The sequence below is a fragment of the Vanellus vanellus genome (assembly GCF_965231255.1).
Source record: "Vanellus vanellus genome assembly, chromosome: 7".
Taxonomy (NCBI): domain Eukaryota; kingdom Metazoa; phylum Chordata; class Aves; order Charadriiformes; family Charadriidae; genus Vanellus; species Vanellus vanellus.
This window is the reverse complement of record NC_138912.1, coordinates 40,678,601-40,703,371: the sequence shown is the minus strand read 5'-3', so window position 1 is coordinate 40,703,371 and position 24,771 is coordinate 40,678,601. Positions and strand designations below refer to the sequence as shown.

The 24,771-nt window shown below is 44.0% G+C and overlaps 1 protein-coding gene across 1 annotated transcript in view; it reads left to right on the top strand.

Annotated features, from left to right (window-relative positions):
- The window catches only part of LOC309674206 (cGMP-dependent protein kinase 1-like), a gene marked incomplete at its 3' end in the record, with an annotated part of 365,086 nt that overhangs the window by 157,804 nt on the left and 182,511 nt on the right, over positions 1 to 24,771 (top strand). The window contains exon 3 of the mRNA XM_082486189.1: positions 1,518 to 1,631. Coding sequence (XP_082342315.1) covers positions 1,518 to 1,631 — 114 coding nt within the window. The remainder of the gene's footprint in view (positions 1 to 1,517; positions 1,632 to 24,771) is intronic.

Sequence of the window (24,771 nt, the reverse complement as noted above, 5' to 3'; positions counted from 1 at the left end):
AACTTTGTACCCTTTAAAGGGGTCCTGTAAAGTTTGCCCTGCCTTAATACAGTGCCTTCTTCCATTCACCTCTGCATACCTTACCCTCTTTCTTCATTCTGCCGTGGAAACGTTTGGCGTTTTCTGCTCAACTGGAATGACTTTGATGATGTGTCTAGTATCAATATGGTTTCTAAACTCGTTTCGGAGTCCTCAAGAATTGCTTTTTCTCCTTGGCATGTTGTTTTGCTAGAGCGGCATGGCTAGGCTGGAGTCCCTCTTGCTTTGAGGGGCTTCGTGGGTACAAGCAGTGTAGACTTACCCACAGATACGTAGGGCTGCCGGGACTGTGGTTTTGAGCATATATATATATATATATTACGTCAGAGAAGTTCTTTTTGTGATGGTGGTCTTGCTTTGTGCTGAGTGCCTCTGGATTCAGGATGTAGGGTTGTATAATCTCTTATCAAATTAATTAGCTCTCTATTTTTGCAAGCATTTGAGGCCCAGTTTGGTATCGAACATGCAAATGCAGATATCCGTAAGGCGGGTGAGAGCCAGTAAACTCTGACCTTCCCTCTTGCTGGGTGTAGACCCACAGAGCGATGCCCTGGGGGCTGCTGTAGCAGGATCCCTCTACAATCCGCTTCCTAATCTGGGATGGGATGAGATGAGGCTTCTTAGTGGCTGATAAAATTTGAATTTCTCCCTTCTCTTGTCTTGAGCTTTATTTGTTGCAGCCTAAGTGGTGGTCGTAGGTGCCATAACCCCGTGTTCCCCACATGCCTGTACTATGCTGCTCGTCCTGGCGTTACTCGTGTGCGCGCGAGGTGGTGGGGCCATCTCCAGTTCCTTCCCTTCTCCTGGCTCTTGTTATTCAGATGTCCTTTGAAACCCTTAAATTGGCCCTGAGCTGCTTTCTTTCCATTCAATCTTTGCTTTTAAATCCCCCTCACATGCCTTCTGTCGGCACGGTATTGGTAAGCAGATAAAGCAGACTTGCTCCAGTAAGATGAAGTGTTCAAAAAGGAAAGGTACGGTGAGATGGGAATTAAATAATGGCCACGGGTCAAAGTAATTTTCCATTCGATAATGGCTATGTTATTCATGGATGAGTGTTCTCGGGGATTAGTTTCTCAGTGAAAATGAGCAAAATTACTCTGCGGTGTTCATGCGTGGTGCTAAAAGACCTAAATCTTTTCCTTTTTTAACACAAAACTGGAGAAAATCTCACCTGCAGGTGTAATACATGAAACAAAGTTCACATGAAGCTTAGTGTACTACTAAGTATTTCCTGACCATACAGATACTTCAATAAAAAAAACCTCAAGTGTTGAAAGCTTATATATGCAATGGTTGTTTTTAACCTTTTCCTGAGTTTGTGCTGTCCTTCATTATACATTTAATTGGTTTTCAAGTTGTAAGGCTCAGGTGTTTTTATTCACAGTTTAATCAAATACACTTTAAAACTTAAGTCTGAAAGAGAATTTTCCTTTAAAAATGTTTGTGTTGTTTTTTTTTTCTTTTCTTTCTCACAGATGGGAAGGTTGAAGTGACAAAAGAAGGCGTGAAGTTGTGCACCATGGGACCCGGCAAAGTATTTGGGGAGTTAGCCATCCTCTACAATTGCACCCGAACAGCAACTGTCAAAAGTAAGATCTTTTTCGAGCTTTGATGTTGAATGACTTGGGATTTCGTTGGGAAGTAGGGTTCCTCTCATCTCTTCTTTGGAGTTGCAGCCTCTGGTAGATGTTCCGCTTTCTTAATTAGGCTCTGTAGGGTGCGGATTATAGTGTTGAATTTAGCCGGGGTGTATGGGAAGAAGATGCAAAAGAAGCGCTTCGCCGGATTCTTTCGCTCAGGTTTGTTTGCGTAGGGAACATCCTACATTAATACGGCACAGCTGATGCTACTTTATGCAGAGGAGCCAATACCGTATCTTTCCTTATGTTTCCTGCTGAACCTCAGGACGTGTATGGCTGTTGCTTCAAAGAGTGTATCTCTTACCCTTGTAAGTGTTAAATCTTCAAGGCAAACTCAGGAAGTTTAGCTTACGTATTTTCTCAGGACAGGAATTGTTTTCCCCCTAAAATGACTAAACAAAATAAATAAATAAATAAAAAAAAAAACAACACCCAGGATGGCACTTGATCCACTGCTCTAAGTCTTCAGGGCTCCTGCAATCTGGTTTCTTTTCGGAATGTTCTGGGCAAAAGCTTGGGTTGCACAATAAGTAGGGGGAAAAAAATCACATCGCTATGTACAACGTAAATATGTTCCCATTTAAATTCACATTAATAGTGGAGATTTGGATATACCACAGTCTTGATTTTGAGGATAAGAGTTTACGGTGACATCTTAAGCAGAGAAGTTTTATAGGAGATGATAAATAGTTCTGTGGTTTAAAGATGCTGTAGGGGAGAAGTTAGAAGGGTACAGATGGGATAGAGTGATACAAAGACAAACAAGTGGTACCAAAATAATAACGCGTGTGAGCCCCTGTTCAGAAGAAAGCCTTTTAGAATTACCTAATTTCATTCCAAAAAGAGAGAGAAAGAAAGAGAACAAATGGGAAATAAGAAAACAGGAAAAGATAACTAGATTTTTTTTTCTTTTTTTTTTGTGAAGAACATGCTGTTCTCCATAATTCTGAAGAACTTGACTGATGTACTCTGTTTTCACCTGCATCTTGCCTTTTTATGAGTCCTGTTTATTGCAGGTAAATCCTCAGCTACAATATAGTCAGTTCATCAGTGGCACAGTTCATGCTCGGGAGTCACCCAAATAATTAGCAAATGCTTTAGAGTAATCCCGAGCCATGCCTAGCTCAATGTGGACAGCCCCAGGCTACTTCAGACAGCGTGGTGGGCTGCTCTTCTATGAGATGCTCTATCTCCTTCCCCTTAGTCAACCAAGGGGAACCTGGGTGCGAATGGGAAGCAGGTGTTGATCCACCCTCTCCTCCCCAAACCTTCCTGCCCCGTTAGGTGCATTATCCATGTACAGCCTGGTTCTCTGTCCAATTAAAGTTTTAGGGAATTGATGATAGCGATGAGTTCAGGTTAACTGCAGCCTTATGTGATAAATACAGTTACGGAAAGTTGGAGGGGAGATGGTAGAATCCTAGAAAAGGAAACGAGAGGATGTTTTTTTCTTTAGTTCCCCTTAGAAATGCAGAGCTAAAAGGCACCCGATCCTCTAATACCACGAGCACTCCATCCTTCATGGTCACGCTGTTCCTCTGTCTGTTTTCAACCTGTTTGTACAAGTGGCTCCAACAGGAAATAATATTGGCAGCAGGTTTTGCTATCAGTTTTGCTCTTTCTTGCTTTTTCGTGTACTAGGTCTCCTCTCTTGAGCAAACTTCCAGATTGCTACTTGGCACTTAGTTTTACCGAATCCCTTTTTCCTGGTTAAATTGGGGGCAGTAGTAAGGTCACTGCTATAACTGTCCTCGGAGAGATCTTTCTTCAAGAAAGAGGTGTCTGCGTTTGTTGTTATAGTCTGTTCCTTTCCCACCGGCATCGTAAAATTATGATAATTATGCACCTTCTTCTGCCGGCAGCTGTCGGGCATGTAATCTCGTTTCCAACGCCAGCAAGTGACTTTCAGGTATTTTCTCTCTCATTATTGCATGAGTAAGTCACAGTTGGGACTCTAATTGGCTTTATATCCTTTCAAGTGCAGTGGCACACACGGTCACAGCTTGACTTTGGGGAACTGTTTCGGCTAGACCTAACTGAATGGAGGTCCGAGAGGTGCGCGGATCAATTTAGGGCATATTATTGACTTAAATTGCTGCCGCTAATAAGGAGCTTCAAACATCTGTTTGTTCTTTTGGCTAAATGATAAATAAATGTTGTAAAACTCTAAAAAGGCGAATGCTAGTAAATATTCCATTAAGTCTGATGATAACTTTGATCGTTACAAGTTTTATCTCGGGAAAGCTGAACAACTGATGAGTGTGATGAGAACAGACACCCAGTCAACACTGATGCTGGAGGTGGTGAACGTGTCGGGGGCATCATCCAACTTCCATTTAGAGAAACACTTTAAGCCAGGGCTTCCCAATTTTCAGGAGATAAATTTCCATTACCTCCAGAGTGTCAGAAGTGGTTTTTGATGTGCCTGCCAGTGCTTCGTTACAAGGCCATTAAGTATTTCTTTTTGAAAAATGAAGTTGCGGCAAAGACTGAATGAAGGATGCGTTATGGTAGTGTGAAGCTCAACAGTGCCTTTGGGCCGTAATGATGTGTCAGCAGTGTTGACATCTCTTGCTGTAACTCGTTTATATGTGTGCTCTTGTTTTGGCTTTCTAAATAATAAAGTTTTTAGTGTCATTACTCACTGCATTACTCTACACGGGCTCTTTCAGCTCTGTAGGAGATGGTAAATTTAAAAGGATGCTCCAAGTCCTGATGCTCCAAGAATGTCACTATCACAGCTTTCTAAAGCGCTGGTATTTACAGATCAGCTTCCATTACATATACAGCTAAATCTAAATCAGCAGCCAATTTTTTCCTCTGTCAGTATTCATTATCCAGAGTTTAAGTGCCTAAATGCAAAACTTGATGCTCCTTGCAATTTAAAGCAGAATCACAGACTTTCCTCCCTGGTTCCTACAAATAATTAAATTCACTGCATTAGAATAAGGAGAAGAAAACTCCACTCGTTATGGATCAATTTATCTCACAGTTAAAATTATGTCCCTAATTCCCTGGGACAGTGGTATTCTCCAAATGCACCGGTTTCCCCACGTATCTCAAATTGCTATTGTCGCCTCTTGGAGGAAGCTAGTTGAGTGTCTTAAAATAGTAAAGGCGGTAAGCTGGGTTTTCAGATCACTCAGAAATAATGTTGTTGACTCAGCACGCGATCCAAATACTAAAAATATTCTGAGTTTTGTGTATCTCTGCTCTGGCTGGCTGCTTTCTCCCTGTAACTCACCGCCACCTGTATAGGTTAATAACGGGTCAAATGCCTGAAATCTCTGCCCTGGTCACCTTTTAGCATCAAGGCAAACGTGGGGGTGCGGGTGAGTCGCTGCTGCCTTTCTCTTCCCATCCATGGGTATAGCATCAGTGCAAGAGTCCAGTGACGCACTGGTCAAGAGACGTGCAGGGGCACCTTGGCTCTGCCCAAGCCAGCTAGCTCATTATTAGACCCTGTTAATGAGGAATCTTTCCTGTACACTGAGAAGGGATTTTTGTCTTGCTCATTGCCAAGCAAACGAGACTTCCTAGTGTGTTATCGCACAAGTCTGAAAGAAGCAAAAAGGTATTAAAATTCAAATGTGGTTTTGTTTATTAATGACGTGGGTGGTAAAGGGAACTGTATGAGATGTCTTACCCAGAAAAGACAAAAAAAAAAAAAAAAAAACCAGTTGAAATCAGGTTGTTTATAAAACTGTGTAGTTCTTCATTTGATAACACAAAGATCATCTCAGTAAGTGGAAATTTATCTGCTGTTAGTATTGTGCAGTAGTTCTCATTCCCCTTAAAGAATAACCTGATGAGCAGAGTTAAGTAGTATTTTTTGCAGGCAGTTTGGGGGTTTTTGAATTTGTGGAAGGAGTGGATTCTTCATGCACGAAGGATTTTATACTGAAGAGGTGGCCTTAGCATGTAAAACTATATTCTCCTGGGGGCAAAATTCGAATAAAAAAGGCTGCCAGTTTCGCTGGAGTTAACACTTAACAGCAGTCTGTGTTTTCAGGAAAACAATAGGGGAGGGGGGGAAGAAAGCACAAGCTGAAGTTGTTAAACTGTATGTTATGCAAATCTTTTTTTCTGGTGAAACTAAGGTGGTCTCCTCAAAAGCCGGCACAAGAGTTTCTCAAGCTTCTCTGCTTATCAGCAGCACTAATTGTACAGAACTCGGTGCCGTGCAGGCTGATTAAGGGAGCAGTCTGTCAATTTGTTGCCAAGCTTGGATGAGTTTGAATTTTCCACTACTGGTTGGTTTGGTGTTGTTTCTTTTTTTTTTTTTTTTTTTTTTTGGTTGGTTGGTTTTTTTTATTGGAGTCCTATGGGATGACTTCCCTAGGTTGCTAGCTGGAGCCCCAGAAATTACCTAACTTGACAAGGAGCTTGGCAATGCAGATAATTTGCAAGGAAAAATAAGGCAACAGTCACTTGCCAATTAAAACTGCAGAGACTCGTTAAAAGACTTTGAGAAAGGTGTTGACTTATAACAATTATGGGAAGTTTTGTAAAGTGTGCTCAGAATTATAGAATGGTTTGGGTTGGAAGGGACCTTGAAGACCATCCAGTGCCACCCCCCTGCCCTGGGCAGGGACACCTCCCCCCAGCCCAGGTTGCTCCGAGCCCCGTCCAACCTGGCCTTGAACACCTCCAGGGATGGGGCAGCCACAGCTTCTCTGGGCAGCCTGGGCCAGGGGCTCACCACCCTCAAAGTGAAAAACTTCTTCCTGATATCTAACCTAAATCTAACTTCCTCCAGTTTGAAGCCATTGCCCCTCGTCCTATCCCTACATGCCCTTGTAAAAAGTCCTTCCCCAGCTCTCCTGGAGCCCCGTTAGGGACTGGAAGGGGCTCTAAGGTCTCCCTGGAGCCTTCTCTTCTCTAGGCTGAACACCCCCAAATCTCTCAGCCCCATCTTCTTAGAACAATGATGTTGGAAAAGTTGACTTTAGATATTCAGCCATTTGATTAAAAGCTTTCCTGTATTACTTACAGGTACGAAACTCAGGTTGGCCAAGGCGGAGATGATCAGGTCACAGATCAGCCTAGTGTGCCTGGGGGGGGATAAATGGACATATCCTTGGAGAAAGTCATTTAAACACTCCTTTGCACTGCCTGTATTTTTCTCTGACCTTTACAGTTGTTTGGGTTTTTTTTGCCAGGTAGTGTGACAAAGTGGAATTGGATTATTCCTGTAAGAGAAAAACAACAAGAGAAAATGGTGTTGAGGATAACAGATAAGACTTTTTTGCCCTTCTTGTTCAGCAGGGAGGAGCATCTTCAGTATGGCTTCTCTGTAGCTCAGGAGATAGAAGTGTAGGGTGGGGTGGTCCTGACCACTGCACCACAGAGCGGTGAAATTTTAACTGAGAGATGGTCTAATCGAAGAGAGAATAGTCAAAGATGGGAAGAGCAAAGCGAAAAATTCATATAGCGCCTGGGTTCATTGTGTGTGTGAAGCGCCAACGGGGTTGTCGAACTCAGTGACAAAAATAAGAGCTTGGGCAAAAAAAAGAGGAAATATGGAAATAAAACGACTGCATAAATGAAAATCAATTTGGATTTGGCTTTGGTTGTAGTTAAGTATCAATTCGGTGCTTAAACTGGTTGCCTTCCAATACAGTGTTTGGGTGGTTTTTTTTTTAATCTTGATGCAATTCTGGTGCCTCAAGATTGGAGTGACGGCATCAGTTGCGGGCGCTGTGGCAGCGCTACCATTGCCAAAGCGTATGGCTGACAGGCTGCACAAAAGCTTCAGGGTTATTGCTTATCCTGACCTTTTCTTTTGACTTCTTATTTCCCATCGTGGGAACTTCAGCTGGTTTCTAGCAGGGCAGCAAAGCTGAGCTGAAAATACTGCAAGCAAGGTACAAGCCAAAATCACCGGCGGGGGGGGAAAAGCGGTGTTTTCTAATGGGGGTGGTTTGGTTGTTTTTTTTTTATGGAGAAAGCTGATTCGGGGAGCGATGGGGCTGTGGAGCAGCAGATACGGGGCCACTTGTTGACGGTCTGTTTGTGAGCAGCACTTTGCCGCTTTGCGTTTTCAAGAGGTCAAGAGCTCGCAGAACTACGTTGCGTATACTTTTTCTCCCATTTCTGCACATGACCTCCCCCCCCCCTCAACTCTGTACGTGTTGACTTTTGATTATTATTTCAGGATTTTTTTTGGACGGGAGGGTTTGATCCTTGCTGCTTGGGGAGTTTGAGGAACGCTATCCGTTGAAATGGCTCTTGGACTCGGGCTTTCACCACTGAGAAGCCTTCGGTGTAGAAAGCTGCCGATCCTATCTGGGAAAGAGATGCTTTCTGCTATACATCACATTTCCTACGCTTGCTAAGACCGAAGGAGAGGTGGTTCTTATTCTGACTTACACACTGTGACTCAAAATTTGGAAGTTTCCTTCTTCATTCTTTTTCCCCCCCCTTACAGTGTTTCTAACATAAAAGGTCCGAAAGAAAAGAAAGTCCTATATATCCAGTTCCTAAGAATCACTTGACCAAAATAAATTAAAAAAAAAAGACTTATAAGGAAGGTGTGAGCTTTGGCAACACTTTATTTGATTCTCTGAAGAAATGCTTTATTGGATCAGCGTATTAATTTCGAGGCTCCTGTGTTTTCGGTTCCTGGGTTAGGAGCAACTGCGATTTGAGCAGAAAAAGGGGGGGGGGGGGGCTCAGCAGGGTTAGGAAGCAGTGGCCCTGCCTCCAGGAATTGTCAGGGTGGATTTTTCGGTCTTTGCACATTTCTTTGAGCTGTTCTTAAAAACAAGAAATCCCTGGCTCTTGCTCGCTGCTCCCTTAAATGCTCTGCTGGTTGGGGTGTTTGTGTTGCCTTTGCTCTTGAGAAAATCTGCCTTGTCTCTCAAAGTCTTTAATTAGTGCTTTTAAATAAAATAGACTTGTTTCTTTTTTTCCTTTTCTTTGGGATTTGTTTGTTTGTTATAACAGTAGGGTTTTAGTTTGCCTGCCTTGGGCATCGTCAGCATTTTGCTAGTCTTGGCAGGATGGAAAGCGTTGCAGTTTAGGGGCTCAGTTTTCTGTGGCTCATTAACTGGATTTTCTTCTTTTTTTATTTTTTTTTTTTTTCATTAAACTTGTTCAAGATTATCATCGTCGCAGCACTTAGCACCCAGAGTTTTCCCCATGGTCTCTGGAGTTGGTTTAACATTGTTTATTATCTTTAGTGGCTCAGCTGCAGATGCTTCGGAGGAGAGGCATCAATGTGAGTTGCCTTTTCTAGCGGCACTCTTTTAGATCAAAGAGACCAAAAGTGGTGATGACTTTCGGAGCCAGTTGAGTGGTTTTGCTCCGGGAAGACACTATAAGCTGTCTTGGAGGCGGGAATGGAAGAAAGATGCTGAAGCGTCGTGTTTTATAGATTCCCAATACAAGCCATCAACCACATTTCTACAAAATCAAAGAGAATCTTCTTCAGTACGTTATTTTGGTGTGCATGCCAACGTGTTGGAAAAAGGGCGGGAGAAGAATGCAGCAGCATCTTGCGAATATCTTAGTTTTCCTCTCCTTACTGAGATTATTCCTTTGTTAATTGTAGAATAGCTTGAAGGTTTTAGTTTTGGATTACTCATTTTCTTTAACTCTTCCTTCAGCACCTGCTTTAAGGCTTTAGAAAAGTTGTTATGAAACAGAGCCTGGAAAACTTCGGAATAATTTTAAGTAAAGAGACACCTGTAGGAATGGGACTTTAAAAACCTGTTACGGCTCAATTTGCAAATGGAGCGTGGAAAAAATCTTGAATGCTACTTCTATTTTATAATGAGGTTGAGTACCTGGAGAGATAAAGGTCTGTTAAAAAAAAAAAAAAAAAAAAAAAAAAAAAAAAACAACCAACCAAACAAAAACCTATTCAGCCCAGGAAAATTCTTGAAGAGCATTCCTCAAACACACTGGCCCGAGCAGCTCCCGTAACGCCTGGAGGTTTAGGCTTCACATGGCAATTTTAGGACTGGACTGCCGCGTGGGAAAGCCGGAGCAGAGGGAGCCCAGTGTAGGTGCGCGTACTGCCGGGTACCCGGGCTGCCCTCTGGGGAGCCGTGTCGATCCTGAGCTGTAGCTGCTCGCCCCTGGATGACATCTGCATTCCTCTTCCTGTTGCAGAGAGTAACATTCCTCTTTTTCAGATATAGGATGTTATTTAAAACTCAGTTTTATTAGGAAAAAGCTTTCGGTGTAAGTCCGTGTTTGAAAACAATGCAGTGTTTGCCAGAGCTCGGAATGAAATACTACTTGTTGTCTGATGTAGAATTAGGATCATCGTGCAGGGAAAATGAAGCACTCGAGTTGGGTTTTAAATAATTTTGTTGATATTTTTCATGTTGTTTTAATTGCAGAGTTGAATAATCTGAGAAACCATCACGGTTAAACATGATCATAAGTAGATTATTACTTTCTCCGTGCAACCCTTGAAGAGTAGTTAATACTAACAGCAGCTGTAAAATAATTATTTTACGAGAGCTTCCTTTTCGTCCTCTTTTAGTCACGTCTCCCAAAAATGTTACTGATGCACGAAATATGGCTAAAGCAATTTTGATAAATGAGATGCCTGAACGTGGCTAATGAGCAAAGCTTTGAGCGAGTTTGATAAACAAGAGAATGCAATAGTAGCGTTTGCCATTTATATTGATTTATGGGCTCAACAATACATGTTTTTTTCTCAGATAAAAAAGCACAGGGTCTGGTTTTGACTCATCAATATATGTGTCTTTTTCTAGACTATTTTGTGGTATTAATTGAGGCACAAAGAGCTGCTTGGTACTGAGACAAACACAGAACTGATCAATTTGTGTTGCAGAACCAAAGCGACCATCCCCTTTTGTTCTCTAAAGCCACTTCAGAAGATGCTTGATGAAGTAAAATCACCCCATACTGCCTTTCCTGGTATCCATAAAAGCACAGTTTTTAAAGAGATTTTTTTACCCTTCATAATTCAAGGTTTCTTTATGAGTTCCAGTGGATTAATTTTAAAGATTTGATTATACTGTTCTGTATTGGAGGAGTTGTGCTTCCCTATATTTGAAGCCCGTCACTTTCAATAAGCTTCCATTAAGGTAATCTTAAAACCAGATCTCCCAACGATGAGCTCAAATACATAACCAGTCAGTAACTGGTGCTGCAATTTATATTGCTTTCAGCCGAGCTATAGCATCATCGTCTCCGCTGCCCTGATGTGGTCTGTCCCTTTGGACCGTGCTGATCCTGCTGCCTCCACCGTCTCTGATAGCAATAGGCTCCAGATCTTCCCAATCCGTAAAGAGTAGTAGTATTTTTGTCAACGTTAAACCCATATTCTACAGGTCTAATTGATTTTTTTTTTTTTTTTTTAAATAATTCCCCCTCATTTGTAATATTGTAGGGTTTGGTGAAAACAGTTCTGCATTCATTTCATTCACCGCCTTGCTGACAGGAAGCCTTACCTTTAGTCTCTTCCTCTGCAGATTGCCAACCTGTTCAGCCTCTCCTTGTAAGGCTTTGTGGTGGGAGTTTCTGATGTCCAAGTCAGACTTCCAAATTCTAAGGAATGCTGTCGCTTATAACCTTAACCTTACAAATAGGGAATCCTGAATTTCTTAGCATAGAACACTTTTTAAAAAAAAATCTTACATTGTAGTTCTGTGAACTTGTGTTCAGACTTACTAGCTATTAGTTGCTCTAAAAAAATATATATATTATTTTTACTATTCCCATTGTGCTTCCCGAATATTAGCAAGAAAGAAAAAAAGAGTGAATTGGAAGGATTTTTTTTTCGTTTATCAAAAGACTCTTCTTTCTTGACAAGTAAGAGATCAACGAAGAGTAGTTGTATCTGCTGTGTTTTGGTATATTTTAAATTATGAACTCTTTCTCCCTTATTTAGTCTTTCAAATTTGCCTCTGAAAGGTTTACGGGAAGCTCTTGAGCTTCTGTGGGATTTCTGACTTTCTAATTAAAGTAACTGTCAAAGTGTACACAGTTCCCTACATTTTGTCCATGTTAAAGGTGAAGGAAACATTTTTGCATGAGGCTGCCTCAGGGTGGGCTACCTATTAGTATAGTTTCCACAAGAAAAATCACAAATAAAAAATACGGAAGGTTCCAGGGCCGTTGTAAAGGTGAGCGATACCCCGGTACAGCACTTTCTCCTTGGATAACGATGTCCTCAACTTCTGCGTGTGAACAGCCCTGTTTACCTGGGTGTTTGCAGGAAAACAGTTTGTCTCCGTAGACGATTGGCTTGAACCTTACTTTTGTCCTTCTCTGGAAAGCTCTTTAGCAGTCAGTTCTTCTTCTTTCCCCTTCCTGGAACGGAGGCGCTTTGTGCCTTTGCAAAGGATGTTCTCCTTCCCCGGGCAGTGCGGAATTAGCATGCAGCACAACACGAGCAGTAAAACTTATTCTCCGCACGGTTAAAGGTCATGGATAGATCTCCACAGATGTTTAAAGAGCGCGTCAAGGATGCCCCCAGTGCTTTTGTTGACAGACCAGCGCTGTTTGTTGTCCTGTGTTGTTTTACTGTGAGCAAAACGGAGACCAGGAGCAGATCCAAGTTCAGTCTGGAGATCCAAAGCAGCGCTTCTGCTTTTAGTGCCTGTGCAGTGAAGAAATGTGTGTGTGAGCACTGAAACTGAAAGTATTCTCCTCTTAAATATTCCCCAACTGTAATGCTAATTATTGTTTCACAGCATCCCAGAGTAGTCGGGGTCGGAAGGGCCCTCTGGAGCTCCCCCAGTGCCACCCCCCACCGGAGCAGGGGCACCTCCAGCAGTGGCACAGGACATGTCCAGGCGGGTTTGGAATGGCTCCAGAGTGGGACACTCCCCCCCCCCCCCCCCTCTGGGCAGCTGTGCCAGTGCTCTGCCGCCCACACAGGAGAGAAGTTCTTCCTCAGGTTCAGATGGAACTGCCTGTGGTCACATTTGTGCCCGTTCCCTCTTGTCCTGTCACTGGGCACCACTGAAAACAGACTGTTTCCATCCCCCCGGCACCCTCCCTTTAAGGATTGATAAGCATTGATAAGATCCCCCCTCAGTCGTCTTTTCTCCAGACTAAAAAGCCCCACGTCCCTCAGCCTTTCCTCACAAGAGAGATGCTCCAGTCCCCTCCTCATCTCTGTAGCCCTCTGCTGCACCCTCTCCAGCAGTTCCCTGTCCTTCTTGACCCGGGGAGCCCAGAACTGGACACAGTGCTCCAGATGTGGCCTCACCAGGGCAGAGCAGAGGGGGAGGATGACCTCCCTCGACCTGCTGGCCACACTCTTCTTGATGCCCCCCAGGATGCCGTTGGCTGCCTTGGCCACCAGGGCATGTTGCTGGCTCATGGTCATCCTGTTGTCCCCCAGGACTCCCAGGTCCCTTTCCACAGAGCTGCTCTCCAGCAGGTCAGCCCCCAACCTGTACTGCTGCAGGGGGTTATTCCTCCCCAGATGCAGTACCCTACACTTGCCCTTGTTGAACTTCACTAGGTTCCTCTCCACCCAACTCTCCAGCCTGTCCAGGTCATGCTGTAAGGTGGCACAGCCTTCTGGCGTGTCAGCCACTCCTCCCAGTTTTGTGTCACCACCAAACTTGCTGAGGGTACACTCTGTCCCCTCATCCATGTCATTGGTGAATATATTGGCCAGGACTGGACCGAGTACTGACCCCAGTGAAATATTTTACATGTTTTTTTTTTTTTTTTTTAGCTATTGGATTGCTCAGGATAAGGCAGTGCACCCCTACAGCAGTGTTGGATCAGTTGAGGGCATCTTCCCATTGTATGTGGGGACATCCCTGGAGGAGTGGAGCTCTCGGCAGCAGGACAGGGGACAGCGGGGAAACTGGGGAGAAGAGCCGACAGCACGTATGGGATTCTGCCAGAGGGGATGGAGAGCGGCTTTTGTGGGAAATGAGGAGGGACTGCGGAGTCTGTTGTGACTGACAAAGCTGGTGGGAAGTAGGTGGCTCTTTCTGAAAGCGGTCTCTGCTCTCATTTTTGGGGTATGGGTATTTTCAGAGTAAGAGGTGTTGGTGTAGCAGATGGGTATGCCATTTGCTGTATTACATCATGTTTGAGGTTATATTTAATATATGGAAAATACAAAATAGAGACAGAAGAAAACGTGTCTATCTACTACACTTCTGACTTTGCTAGTAGGATTTTTTCCCCCGCTTTTCCCCATCTGTGATTGCTGATTTACCTTTAGGAATTGTGAATTCCTTTGGAGGAGGGTCAGTGTTCCCCTACACGTTACCATGCTTGTTTTGAGGGCTGACACCGTAGCCCAACTTCTCAGTGTTTCGCAACATAATCGGCTGAGCCAGCAGCGTGCAAATGATTTGCCACCTCGTATTCGGGGCGTATAAACCCCTCAAGATGGAATTACGTGAATGAAGAGGTAAGAGCAGCTGCAAATCTCTTCTCTTTCCTTCTTCCTTTCAAGCTTTGCTCAATTCTCAGCTGGCTGATAGTAGTGGGGCAATAGTTTATCAGAGAGGACTAAGAGGAAAGCGTTCCTCTTCCCTGTGGCAGACAAGGTAGAAGGTGAAGGAGAAGGCACCTGGTGGTGCACTGAACAAAATGACAGCCCCCGCTTATTTTTCATGGGATCTTGAGATCAGCTCAATCAGGGGTCCAGTGCCACAACCTGCGCTTCAGGTTTGTGTCTGCCTTGCATGGGCTGTGTTCTCCGTATCCTTTTAATGCCTGGGCCTAAACATGCAGTTTGTCTTGGTTTAAAAAGGTGTGAAGGTCCCCGTAAGGTTTTTAAGGGCATGGATGCGACTTGGCACGCGAGGGCTTCATCTCCCCCCGTCTGCTGTCGGTGGTGAACCTCAAGTGTAAGGGTGCAAGAAGCAGTGCTGTGGTTGCAGATGTTTTGCAGACAATTTCATAGAACTGTCTAGGTTGGAAGGGACCTTTAGGATCACAGAGTCCAACCATCAACCCAACACTGCCAAACCCACCGCTAACCCACGGCCCTCAGCACCACGTCTGCCCATCTGTTAAATCCCTCCAGGGACGGTGACTCCCCCACTGTCCTGGGCAGCCTCTTCCAATGCTCGATAACCCTTTCGGTGAAGAAATTTTTTCCTAGCGATCCAGCCTAAACCTCCCCTGAGGCAGCTTGATGTCACTTCTGTGTTGATAAGAAGAAATCTGTTCATTATTTAGCGTTCAGGGTGCCATCTTTATCCTTGGTACGTATGCCTTGCTTTGATTGCCGGGCTGCTTTCATAGCAGAGCTGTTCAGTGATTTCGTGAACATTGTTTGAAGTGGGATTTTTTTTTATTTTTTTTTTTTTTTTTTTACATAGACCAAGCATTGTGTGAAAGCATTTAAAGTCAAGAAAGGAGTGTTTAGGGCAGCTAGAGCTGTATATCAGCAAGCCTTCGTCTGCCGTAGCTTTGTATTGCTGCCGTGCGGTGTCAATTTAAACTCGTGATTAATGCTACGCATCAGTTAGTTCCTAAAAGAAGCAGAATTCTCAATAGGAGCTGAAAAACACTACTGTATTTTGGGGGACTGTATACTGTCTCATCTAACTTAGTGGCCTTTTTCATCTGCAGATCCTCAGTGACAAAACAACTGCAGTCTTGGTTATCTAAACCTTCTAACCACAGCTCCACTTGCAAGTGGCAACTCTGTTAAATGAGGGAAGAAACTGGTGAGCTTCCAGTGCGTTGTGATATCTTAGATGGAGTCTATAATGATCGGTATTTGCTCAAGTTTGTGATGCTGGAAAGAAGGCTGTAATTTACTTGCACTTATCTGCTCTAAAGGTTTCTGGCAAAGATGGATTTCATATTATTTAAGTGCCAGTGTTTAAAAGCACTCGGATACCAAATAAATCAAGAAAATGGCAGATAGGCTTTTTAATTAAAAAAAAAAAAGCAACCAAACAAATCAACGGTATTGCGGGTTTGAAAAACTCATTACACTTCACAAATTGCGTCTTCTCTCTGAATGTAATCGGAACGGGAGCGCCTTTATTTGTCTTTAGGCTGCAATAAAAACCATCCAGACAACAGACTCTCGACAACTGGATTCACTCCTCCCGAGTTATTTGCAAATACCTGTACTTCTGAATTTAAAAGTAATCGCTGTTTGAAATGGGTTTGGTGGAGGTCCGCTCTTCTCAGCCTCTGCCTGACGCCCAGTATCAGGAGCTGAGCTTTAAATAGTGTATCGTTTTTAATTACCCAGAGGAAAAAGGAGTGTGTGGAAGAGGCTCGACTATATTTTGCGACTTCTTTGTTTTTTCAGGGTAGGCTGCAGCTTCTCTAAACGACATAAACTGCAAGTGCCACCGTAAAGCTGTCTTCTGCTTGCCCGTGACGTGTCCTGTTGTTTTGATGGGATTTGAGTCGAAGTCGAGATGTTTGAAAGCCAGCTGAGCAGCTCGGACAGCGTCAAAAACTAAATGCAGAGATCGAAACAAGGGAAAGTCCCTGCTAGCTTTGAAGAAGTAGAATCGTCTTGATTTCTTGTGTTTGTTTTTGAGCTCTCGGGTTCCTCTGCCTGCCTCACCTGTCATAGAGGGCAGGCGTAATGACTGATTAAATCCATGCAACATGCCCAGCTCAGAGTCTGTCCTTTTTAAAGATTTTTTTTTTTTTTTTTCTTTCGTGGGCAAGGCAAAGGGAAGAATTCCTTTGTGGCAGAGTGTCATTGTTGAAGGTGGCGGCATTTGGGAATTTTCCAGCGTTGGAGGGTAAGGGGTTTCTGGCCATGGAGTTGCAATGTTTGTAACGCCATCGGGGATGGAGCCACTCGGAGCAAAATTCCTCCTTAAAGAGATCTCCTAGGCAAAGCTCTCTAGAAATTACATCCCCAGTGTGTAAGCATGAAAATAACACTTGTTGAAGCCAAGTGCTCTTACAGGAATAACTTGAGCGCCGCCAAAAATGTCATGTAGAGTTTCTCCAGTAATCGAGGGCTTTGTGGAAATGTGTTTAAGAAAGCCGTTGGGAGCGGACCGTGTTCCTAACAGCTTATACCAGAAGACAAGAAGAAAATCCAGAAAGCTAAGAGCAAGTGGCAGCGAGTTCTCAAAGGGCTTGTGCTGGAAACTGAGTAGGACGCGCAAAGCTTCATGGTTGAGCTCATCCTTAGAGGAGACGGGAGTGAGCTGGAGCGCTGGTAGGCTGAGGATTCGGAGCAGGGGACAGGAGCTGCTTAGGAAGCAGGCTAAATTGGCTGAGCTCGTCATCCTCAGATGTGAAAACGCCTCGTGGCGGGTGCGTCAGTGTTATCAGCCCCATTTCTGAATCGCCGAGTGTTTGCCCAGATACACCTCTGAGTGTTGGCAGCAGAGACAGGGATGAGAGATGGTCTTCTGCCCCATCCTCTCCTTGATAAGACACACTCACCACTTAAAAACTGCTTGTTATCTGATTAGATCCCATATTCTTTGTTTGACAAATCTCTTGAACCAATCCGGAGTCCTTTTTTGGCTTTGAATTTCTTCTCTGCATTTTTCCCTGTGCTTTTGTAGTCCTTCAGCATTTTCAAACACTTCTTCTGTGATTCTTTTCACAGTCATCACGAGATCCCGAATACGGGTTCATTGTTGTCAGATATACTCTGCCAAAGAGCGGAAGTTTGCTTTGTTCTGTGTTTTTATAACATCCCTGCTCACAGGCGTCAAACACGAATTGATATCAAAGCTTGTCACGTCTTCTCATGCCCCGGCAGAAATCTAAACGCTGATAGTTTTATAGGTGTTGAGCAGGAGCCGTGGCGCCCGCGGATCGGTTTAGTATTGCCAAAGGTACCGGCGATTGTGGCACCTGAGGATGTGCAGCATCGCTTGCAGACCACACGCGCTCCTCATGCTGCGCATCCCGACACAGCAATTAGAGCCTGATTGGAATTTCAGAAAGGTGCTTTTTGCTGGAAGGGAATAATTAGGAGAAACCATGGCCCCACTTCTGTCTCCGCTTCACTTCAGAGTGGTTTGTTGCTCAGCAAATGATGGATTTCTTCCTTCTGCGGTGATGGTGGAGTTGTGTGATCTCTCTCCATCCCTCTGCCCACAGCCAACCCTCCGGCGTGCGGGTTTGTGTGTAGGTAACTTAAAACACAGTGTTCAGCAGCTTGTACGAGACACTCTCCTAGGTCACGAAGCCACGATGGGGATATCAAACTTTTGGGGCAGAAATTTTGCTCTGCGAAGGAATACGAATAGTGGGAAACTCCATGCCTTGAAGGCAACTTGTTTGCAGGTTTTCTTTCTAGTTACTTTCTATGGCTAGCTGTGCTGAACTTCATTTTGGCTCTTCAGGTGAGGGATTGCCTTTTGCTGCCTCCCCAGCCACTGATCCAAATTCAGAAACCGCTCTCCTTTATCCCTCTGTGCCCACTCAGGCACTTTAAGTCCTCCGTGCTCAGCCCTCTAAGCGTGAAACAAATTTTCCCTTAAGTCCATTAATTTTGTGTTGTGTATATGCACACACTCATAAATATATATGTATATAAATAAAAATAGATGCACGCAGATGGCCACCGTTTCAGCTCAGAGCCTCAGACAGCACCATCATGCAAAATAAGAAAATCCCTCCTCCTTTTCACAAGAGGAGGGAGCTGATTTATCCCCCTTTTGCTGAGAGAGGAGCTAAGCAAGAGGGACATTTTATAGCCTCGTCATCTACTGATGTATTTGGTCCATAGGCTCATAAAACGCTGCTAACTGCTGAAAAACCTCAGTCGAGCTGGCCACGTCTGTATCGGGGTGACTCGGGGCATCCAGAAAAGTGCATTGTGCTGAGAAAGCGGGTAATAAATTGGGATTTAAAGGTGTTTTAAAAGGATAAAGTAATTCTGGTGATTGATCTAAGGAAGTTTATTCTAATCCCTTGCTTTAAGCAGCTCGCACAGCACCGACTTAGTTCCCTGTTTCCATTACGTCTCACCTGCTGGTTTTCAGGTGGCTTCATTTGATGCGCAGAGGTCATCACGCCATTACAAACCATTAGCTCGGCTTTTATGTCATCCTAAAGGGAACTTTTTCTCTGCGTGCGTGTCCCCCCCCCCTCTTTGATCACACAGGCACTTGTCGATTTGCGCTACAGCCTGCGGCACACGCCGAGGTTGATGCTCTCGCATTAAAATTTCTGTGGGCTAAACTAGAAAGTATTCCCACGGGGACGTTGCGTGCTTTCCGCTTCGCCCTCGGTGATGGGCAGTCCTGACTTTCCGCTTTTAAGAGCGCGATGCGGGAAGCTGATTGTAATTAACGGAAGGGATTACGTAGTGTTATCTGTTCCTGGCAGGAGGGCGGAGTTTCCTTGAAACCTGCTGAAAATGATGCAGAACTTCAACCTGGAGACCAGTAGTATATGTAAAGCCACCTCTTGGTTTACACTGCAGGTAACGACTCCCATTTCCCCTCGTGTGGGATAGGCTGTAGCTATAGGGGGAATTGAGGAAAACACAGCTGAATTAGGGAAGCGGTTGAAGGCTGCCGTGCTTTGGATGTAAAAACTCTTTTGGAGAAACTAAAGGGATCTATCCCTGATGAGTAGACACCTCTGTATTGATGCCAGGCTCACGTTGGTTGGAAAGCACCTCAGCAAGTCTTTTCCAACCTCCTTCCTTGAAGAGGAACTACCAGGGCAGCCATGGCTTTGTTGAGACCTGTCTTGAAGTCCCCGAAGGAGGGAGATTTCCTCCACCTCTCTTGTGCCGTGTCCCAGGACTGCACCACCCTCCAGGGAAAGATGATTTCCTTCGTGTCCAACCTGAACGTCCCAAACTCTGCATCTTCTGAGCATTGTCCCTAGTTACGAAAATTTGGTGACGCCGCCTTTGGAACTGCCTTCCCGGGGGATGTAGGATCGGGCTCTCAGGCTGTCCCCTTGGCAGGAGCAAGGCTTGAGGAGATGCAGCTATTTCTGCCCTGTCCGTCTCCCGTCATTCAGGTGCACGCTTCTGTCCCCACTGAAACAGGAACTGGATTGGGAAGTAACCTGGGGTAAATATTAACTCTTCCCAAGGTGCAAAAAAAAACCTAAGCACACCACTTTAGGTTATTTTTAACCAAAATGTGCACTTTTCCCTGCAGCTGGATAAACAGTTTTGCTGGCAGGAGGGAGGGGGAACGCGTGGGAATGGGAAGTGTGGAAGAGGAGGAGTGCGCTTGGGACCGCTCCGGGTAGCAGTGGAAAAAGTTAAAAGTGCATAAATCCTCTTTATTCTGCGTTATAATGTTTGGGTAAGATTTATCAGGCTTTAAAGTGCTCTTTTGTGGAAGACTATGAGCTGTTTCAACATCTCCTGAGCTGACCCAGTTTATATAGGGAGAAGGTGAGGGCATCAGGGGACCTACAGAGCTTATGGTCAGCTGTACCGCGTTTCACGTAGGATGGCTTTTGGTTTTATTTGAAAGAAAATAAATCTATCTGGAGCGAAGCACAAAGCTTAAGAATGAGTTGAGATTTCTGCTACATCCGGGAAACGTGATGTGGTTTTGGGTCAGCACTTCTGTCCTTTAGCGCGGGTGTATGTAAAACGAGGAGAATAGGACTTTTGGGGATCTACATCATCACCCGAGATTGTACGCTTTCTGGGGCAGGGCTGTCTTCTACGCTACAGCCAGCATCGGTCTTGTTTGGAGTTTCTAGGCTGTATTCTTATGCAAGGGATAATTTTTTGGTATGCAATTGCTGATGACAGCGTATTATTGAACAAAAATCAGATGTGCTATGGAATCTCATTGGTATATTCCTGTTGTACACAGGACAATAATAATTGCATCATATAATTTAGTTACTGAAAATGTAGATCTTTCGTTAGCCATTGTCGTCTTCGTTTACTAAGCAAAGGGGTTTTTAACCTGCCGTTAATTTTTCCGAGAAACTGTGGACGCTGAAGCGTTAACAAATTGTACTAGCAACAATTTGTAATCTGATTAGATGGTAATTAGGTAGTTATACCTGTCCAATGGTGTTTGCACTTCCATATATTCATTATAAGGAAGTGTATACAGCCCATCAAATGGAGATTTTGAAAATGAAGTGCTTTGAATCTTCAGGGGATCAAATAATATTACACTTCAGGCTTGATTTGGATTTTTTTTTTTTCTTGCTGTGCAAATATTTGACTGTTTCAAATTAATTACAAAAGGTTTACGATATTTACTTAAGCATTGTTGCGTTTTTAATTGTTGCTTGACAAACATTGTAATATCTAAAAAGACTTACTAATACTCGAGCGTTATGACGCAGTGGGAAACAAGCTAACCTGTTTTTTGGTAGACTTTCTTTTGTGGTTTAAAAGAAGTCCTTCCTTCCCTTCTGAGTAGAGGAGGATGATGATGGTTGCGTTCAGCTCCTGCTTCATTAATGTAACAGTTTCCCCTCAAATTATAGGCAAATAAAAGGCTACATCAGTGCGTCAGCTACAGTAAGTGATGTTATCAAGAAACTGGGAGACTCCCAGGCTTTGCCGTGCCCTTGTTTCTTTCTAGCTCTTAACAGAAGCATGGAAAGACATCAGTGAAAGCGTAGTTTTCTCTAATTGACCCTATATGAATGTATATGCTCCCAGGATTCTCAGAAATGCTTGTCTGGAATTAGCTTGCAGGCAGGGCTGGGTTGGGATGCACCAGGCGGAGTGTCGTACTATTGCGGCTTCTCCCAGATGATGGTAATCTGTAGCCCCCGGAGTGGCTGCAGTCGTGCTAACGAGTTGGGTTCTCCTTCAGCTGGTTTCGGAGCACAGTATTTTGGCTGGAGAAAAGCATGGAGTGTCTCCGTGATAGGGTTATATACAAAAAATACATGTAAAACTAAGCATCAGATCAAGACGACTCATTACCGCGTTGCCCCTTGGTGTTGTTTTAATCCATGTGTTAAAGACTCTGACATTAACACCTAGAAAATAGTTGTTCCATGCTCGCTGGATTAACGGTGGGTGCTATTGAACCCCATACCCCTGACCCATTCCCCTTTCCAAATACCTTGACGTGTCTATATCACGTTGACGTACATATCGCAGTGATGCTGTGGTGTCAGTAGATCACCCAGTAATACACTTCAACTGGTTTTGGTATGGATGTGGCTTTTTTTGTTTCCATTTTGAAGCCTGTGAAACAGTTGAAAGGTTTTCAGAATATCCTTGACTTGCTGTAGTGATACACAGTGTGAAGGCGATAGGACAGTCCTGAATTTAAGGGTAAAAATTACAGTTCTGGTTCAGTGCTGGACCAGAGCTGAGTGTATAAATCGGTTAAAAGGCTGCAAGGTTTTCTTGCAATTCACAGGACTGAAGATGATACCCTGAGTAATTTTTCAGCCATATTTACTAATCTCTATTAATAAATTTATAGGGATTTTATAACGGAAATTAATGAGCTGAGACTCTTTTTGAATTTTGCTGGGCTGGGAAGTCGTGAAACCAGATTGGTTTTGCAGTGCTGACTGCCCAGTATACACCAACGCCCAGATAGGATTCATAAGATTATTATCTCCCGAAGCATTCTTACCTTTTATTAATAGACTAAAAGCAGCCGAAAATGCCGCTTCCTTTTCAATAAACCAGAATACAAAAAGCAACATATGTACGTGAAGATGCGCAATAAGTATTGCCGTATGGGAGCGCGACTCTTGATTTGTCTGTTGCCCCGGGTTTATGCGCCGCCTTGGCATTAACCTCAGTTTCCAGGGGAACTGCAGCATCGGGAACGTCGGGCAAGATTTGCCTCCAACCTTGTGCCGTTGGTGTATAACGCTTGGCGCGGATGGCGGTTGCGCAGTGGAGCGTTTGACAAGCTTAAGTGGTTTTCCTGAACTACCCTAACAGCTAAAGCGGACCGTTCCCATTTGTAGTAATTTGCAGTTTTGGGTAGAACGTTCTTGTGAATGAAGTGGGGACGATTTCATTTTAAACTCCGCTCCGCGGTTTCGGTCGGGTCGGATAAAGGTTTTTAGCATGGTGTTTTGCCCTTCCTTGTCGTCGCGTCTTCTGTTATCCCTACCCTGTTTCAGTAGAAGCGAGTAGGCTCAAACCTCTCCGTCTTTTGAGGTTGCATTTCAAAACTGGTCAGGTTTTAAGGTGAGAAGGCGTTTTCATCCCGTTGTACGTCTCTGCGTGAGAGCTGGATCTTCCTTTTATAGGGAAAATGGGTTATATTTGAAAAAGTCCTCAGTTGGGAAAGGGCTGACCCTGGCTTTCCCCTGTCACAAGCCACCGTGTCCTTCCACACGCCGTGTGCCAGCGCTTGAAGCGACTGATCCTCCTGCACTGGGCAATTTGCCTAAAAAAATCTCAGTAATGTCTCCCTGAATGAAGCTCTCTTGGCTCCAGCCGCAGCTGACCTGACAGTGCGGTGGCTCATTGGGAGGATGGTGGAGGACGTACACCAGGGATGTGAAAGTCCTGCCCAAAAGCGTCTTCTGGCTGGAAACCAGAGCGGCGGTAGGGATGCAGGAAATGTGCACTTCCAGTTCTTGCAGAGAAGGTTTATGGCTGAGATCAACCAGAAAGACTGTGAACTGTTTTCCAGACAGTGACTTCTTTTTTTTTTTTTTTTTAGGAAACAACCTTACTCTTTCCTCAATGCGTTTGTTATACGTGCTGTGTTGTGTTCTGAAAGAGGAAAAATAACATTATGAAACCACGTTTAAAAATAGTCCTTATTTGCTTTTAGTCTGATAAAGGGAAAGCATTAAGAGCTTTGTCCTCTAATATCAGTTTATCCTTGAACGGCATAGGAGCGGAACCCGGTAAAGAAATGATTCCTTGTGGAAAGAAATACTCATTTCCATATTGCTTCTTTTTTATGTTATAGTCTTAGTTAATTAACTGCGATGGATTTCTATGGGCGATTAACACACAGATTCTGAATTCATTGTGTGCCTGATCTCAGCCATCACGTTAGAAATGGAACAACGTAAATGTCTTTTAATTACTATTGTAATTCTTACTGCAATGGATTATTACAGCTCTCTGGTGTGTTTGAAACGAAAATGTGACACAGAGTGGTGCGAATCTTTCCAAACCAACATGTTCCAGAATGTTGGAGATGTGCCTTTCCGCACACCACCTTTTGCAAACGGCGTTTTCTGGCTTTGAATGTGAGCCAAATAAAAACCAGTTGGTTATTTCTATTTAAAAAGGAAGGGATGCAGATATTATGGATCATATATGTATCCTTTAGCTAGTGTCCATCTTTAGTATGACTTCCAGTGGAGCAATCTGCAGCATAGGGAAGTTTTTTGAAGTTCATAGGAAATTTTTTTGAAGTTCACTGTTAAGCGCAAATAATGCTTTGCTGACATTTCCTTTTTTCCCCCCCAATTCTTGAGTCCCCAGTGCTTTGGCACTAGGACATTAGTAGCTTGTGTTTGGCAACTTGTGTTTGTATTGCCAACCTAGGAGGTCCTCTGCTGGGAGCACTTCTGAGCTGCATCTCCCTCTAAAAAGAGAAAGGCGGGGGGAAAAGAAAAAAAAAAAAAACCAAAAAAACAAAAACAAAAAAACGCCCATCTGTGCATCTCTAAGAGATTGTGGATTGTGGGTCTGGAGATGAGGAGGACCCGACGTTAGTCTTTTAATCTTATCTCTCTGCTTTTGTGTCATCCATAGTTTGCTCTCTCCGGTCCTGACAGCTCCTTTGGGGAAGTTCTGTCCTCTTGCAGGGAATAACGCTGAATGGCTCATGAGCCGTTGGTGAGGTACAATGCACATAATCAGTTCGTTCAGTTCGTTCTGCTCGGTATCTCTTCCATGGCTGACCAACTTGTCGTAAGCCCGGTGATGAGGAGGGCTCCCCACGACTCGCCATGTGTGTGCTGTTTGTAGAAGCCCTTCATTACCCAAACACCATCAATCCACTTCCAAATTATACCCTGGCTTTAAAGAGTGTCTCCATCCATCCAGAACATCACTGTCATCATAGGCAGTGCTGAAGACGCTTGATGGAGAAGGGAAATAAGTTTTTTCCCTGCACTGTTAAATGCAGACGTACTCGGGTGCATTGATTTCTATAGCAGAACTGCATAAAGGCTAATCGATGTATCGCTTTGGCTGTGCAGAAGTGGCACGTTCCTGATTTGTATGTCTTCCTTCAGGGTTCAAATCAAGCACCAAACCTTGAGACTAAGTCAAGGTTGA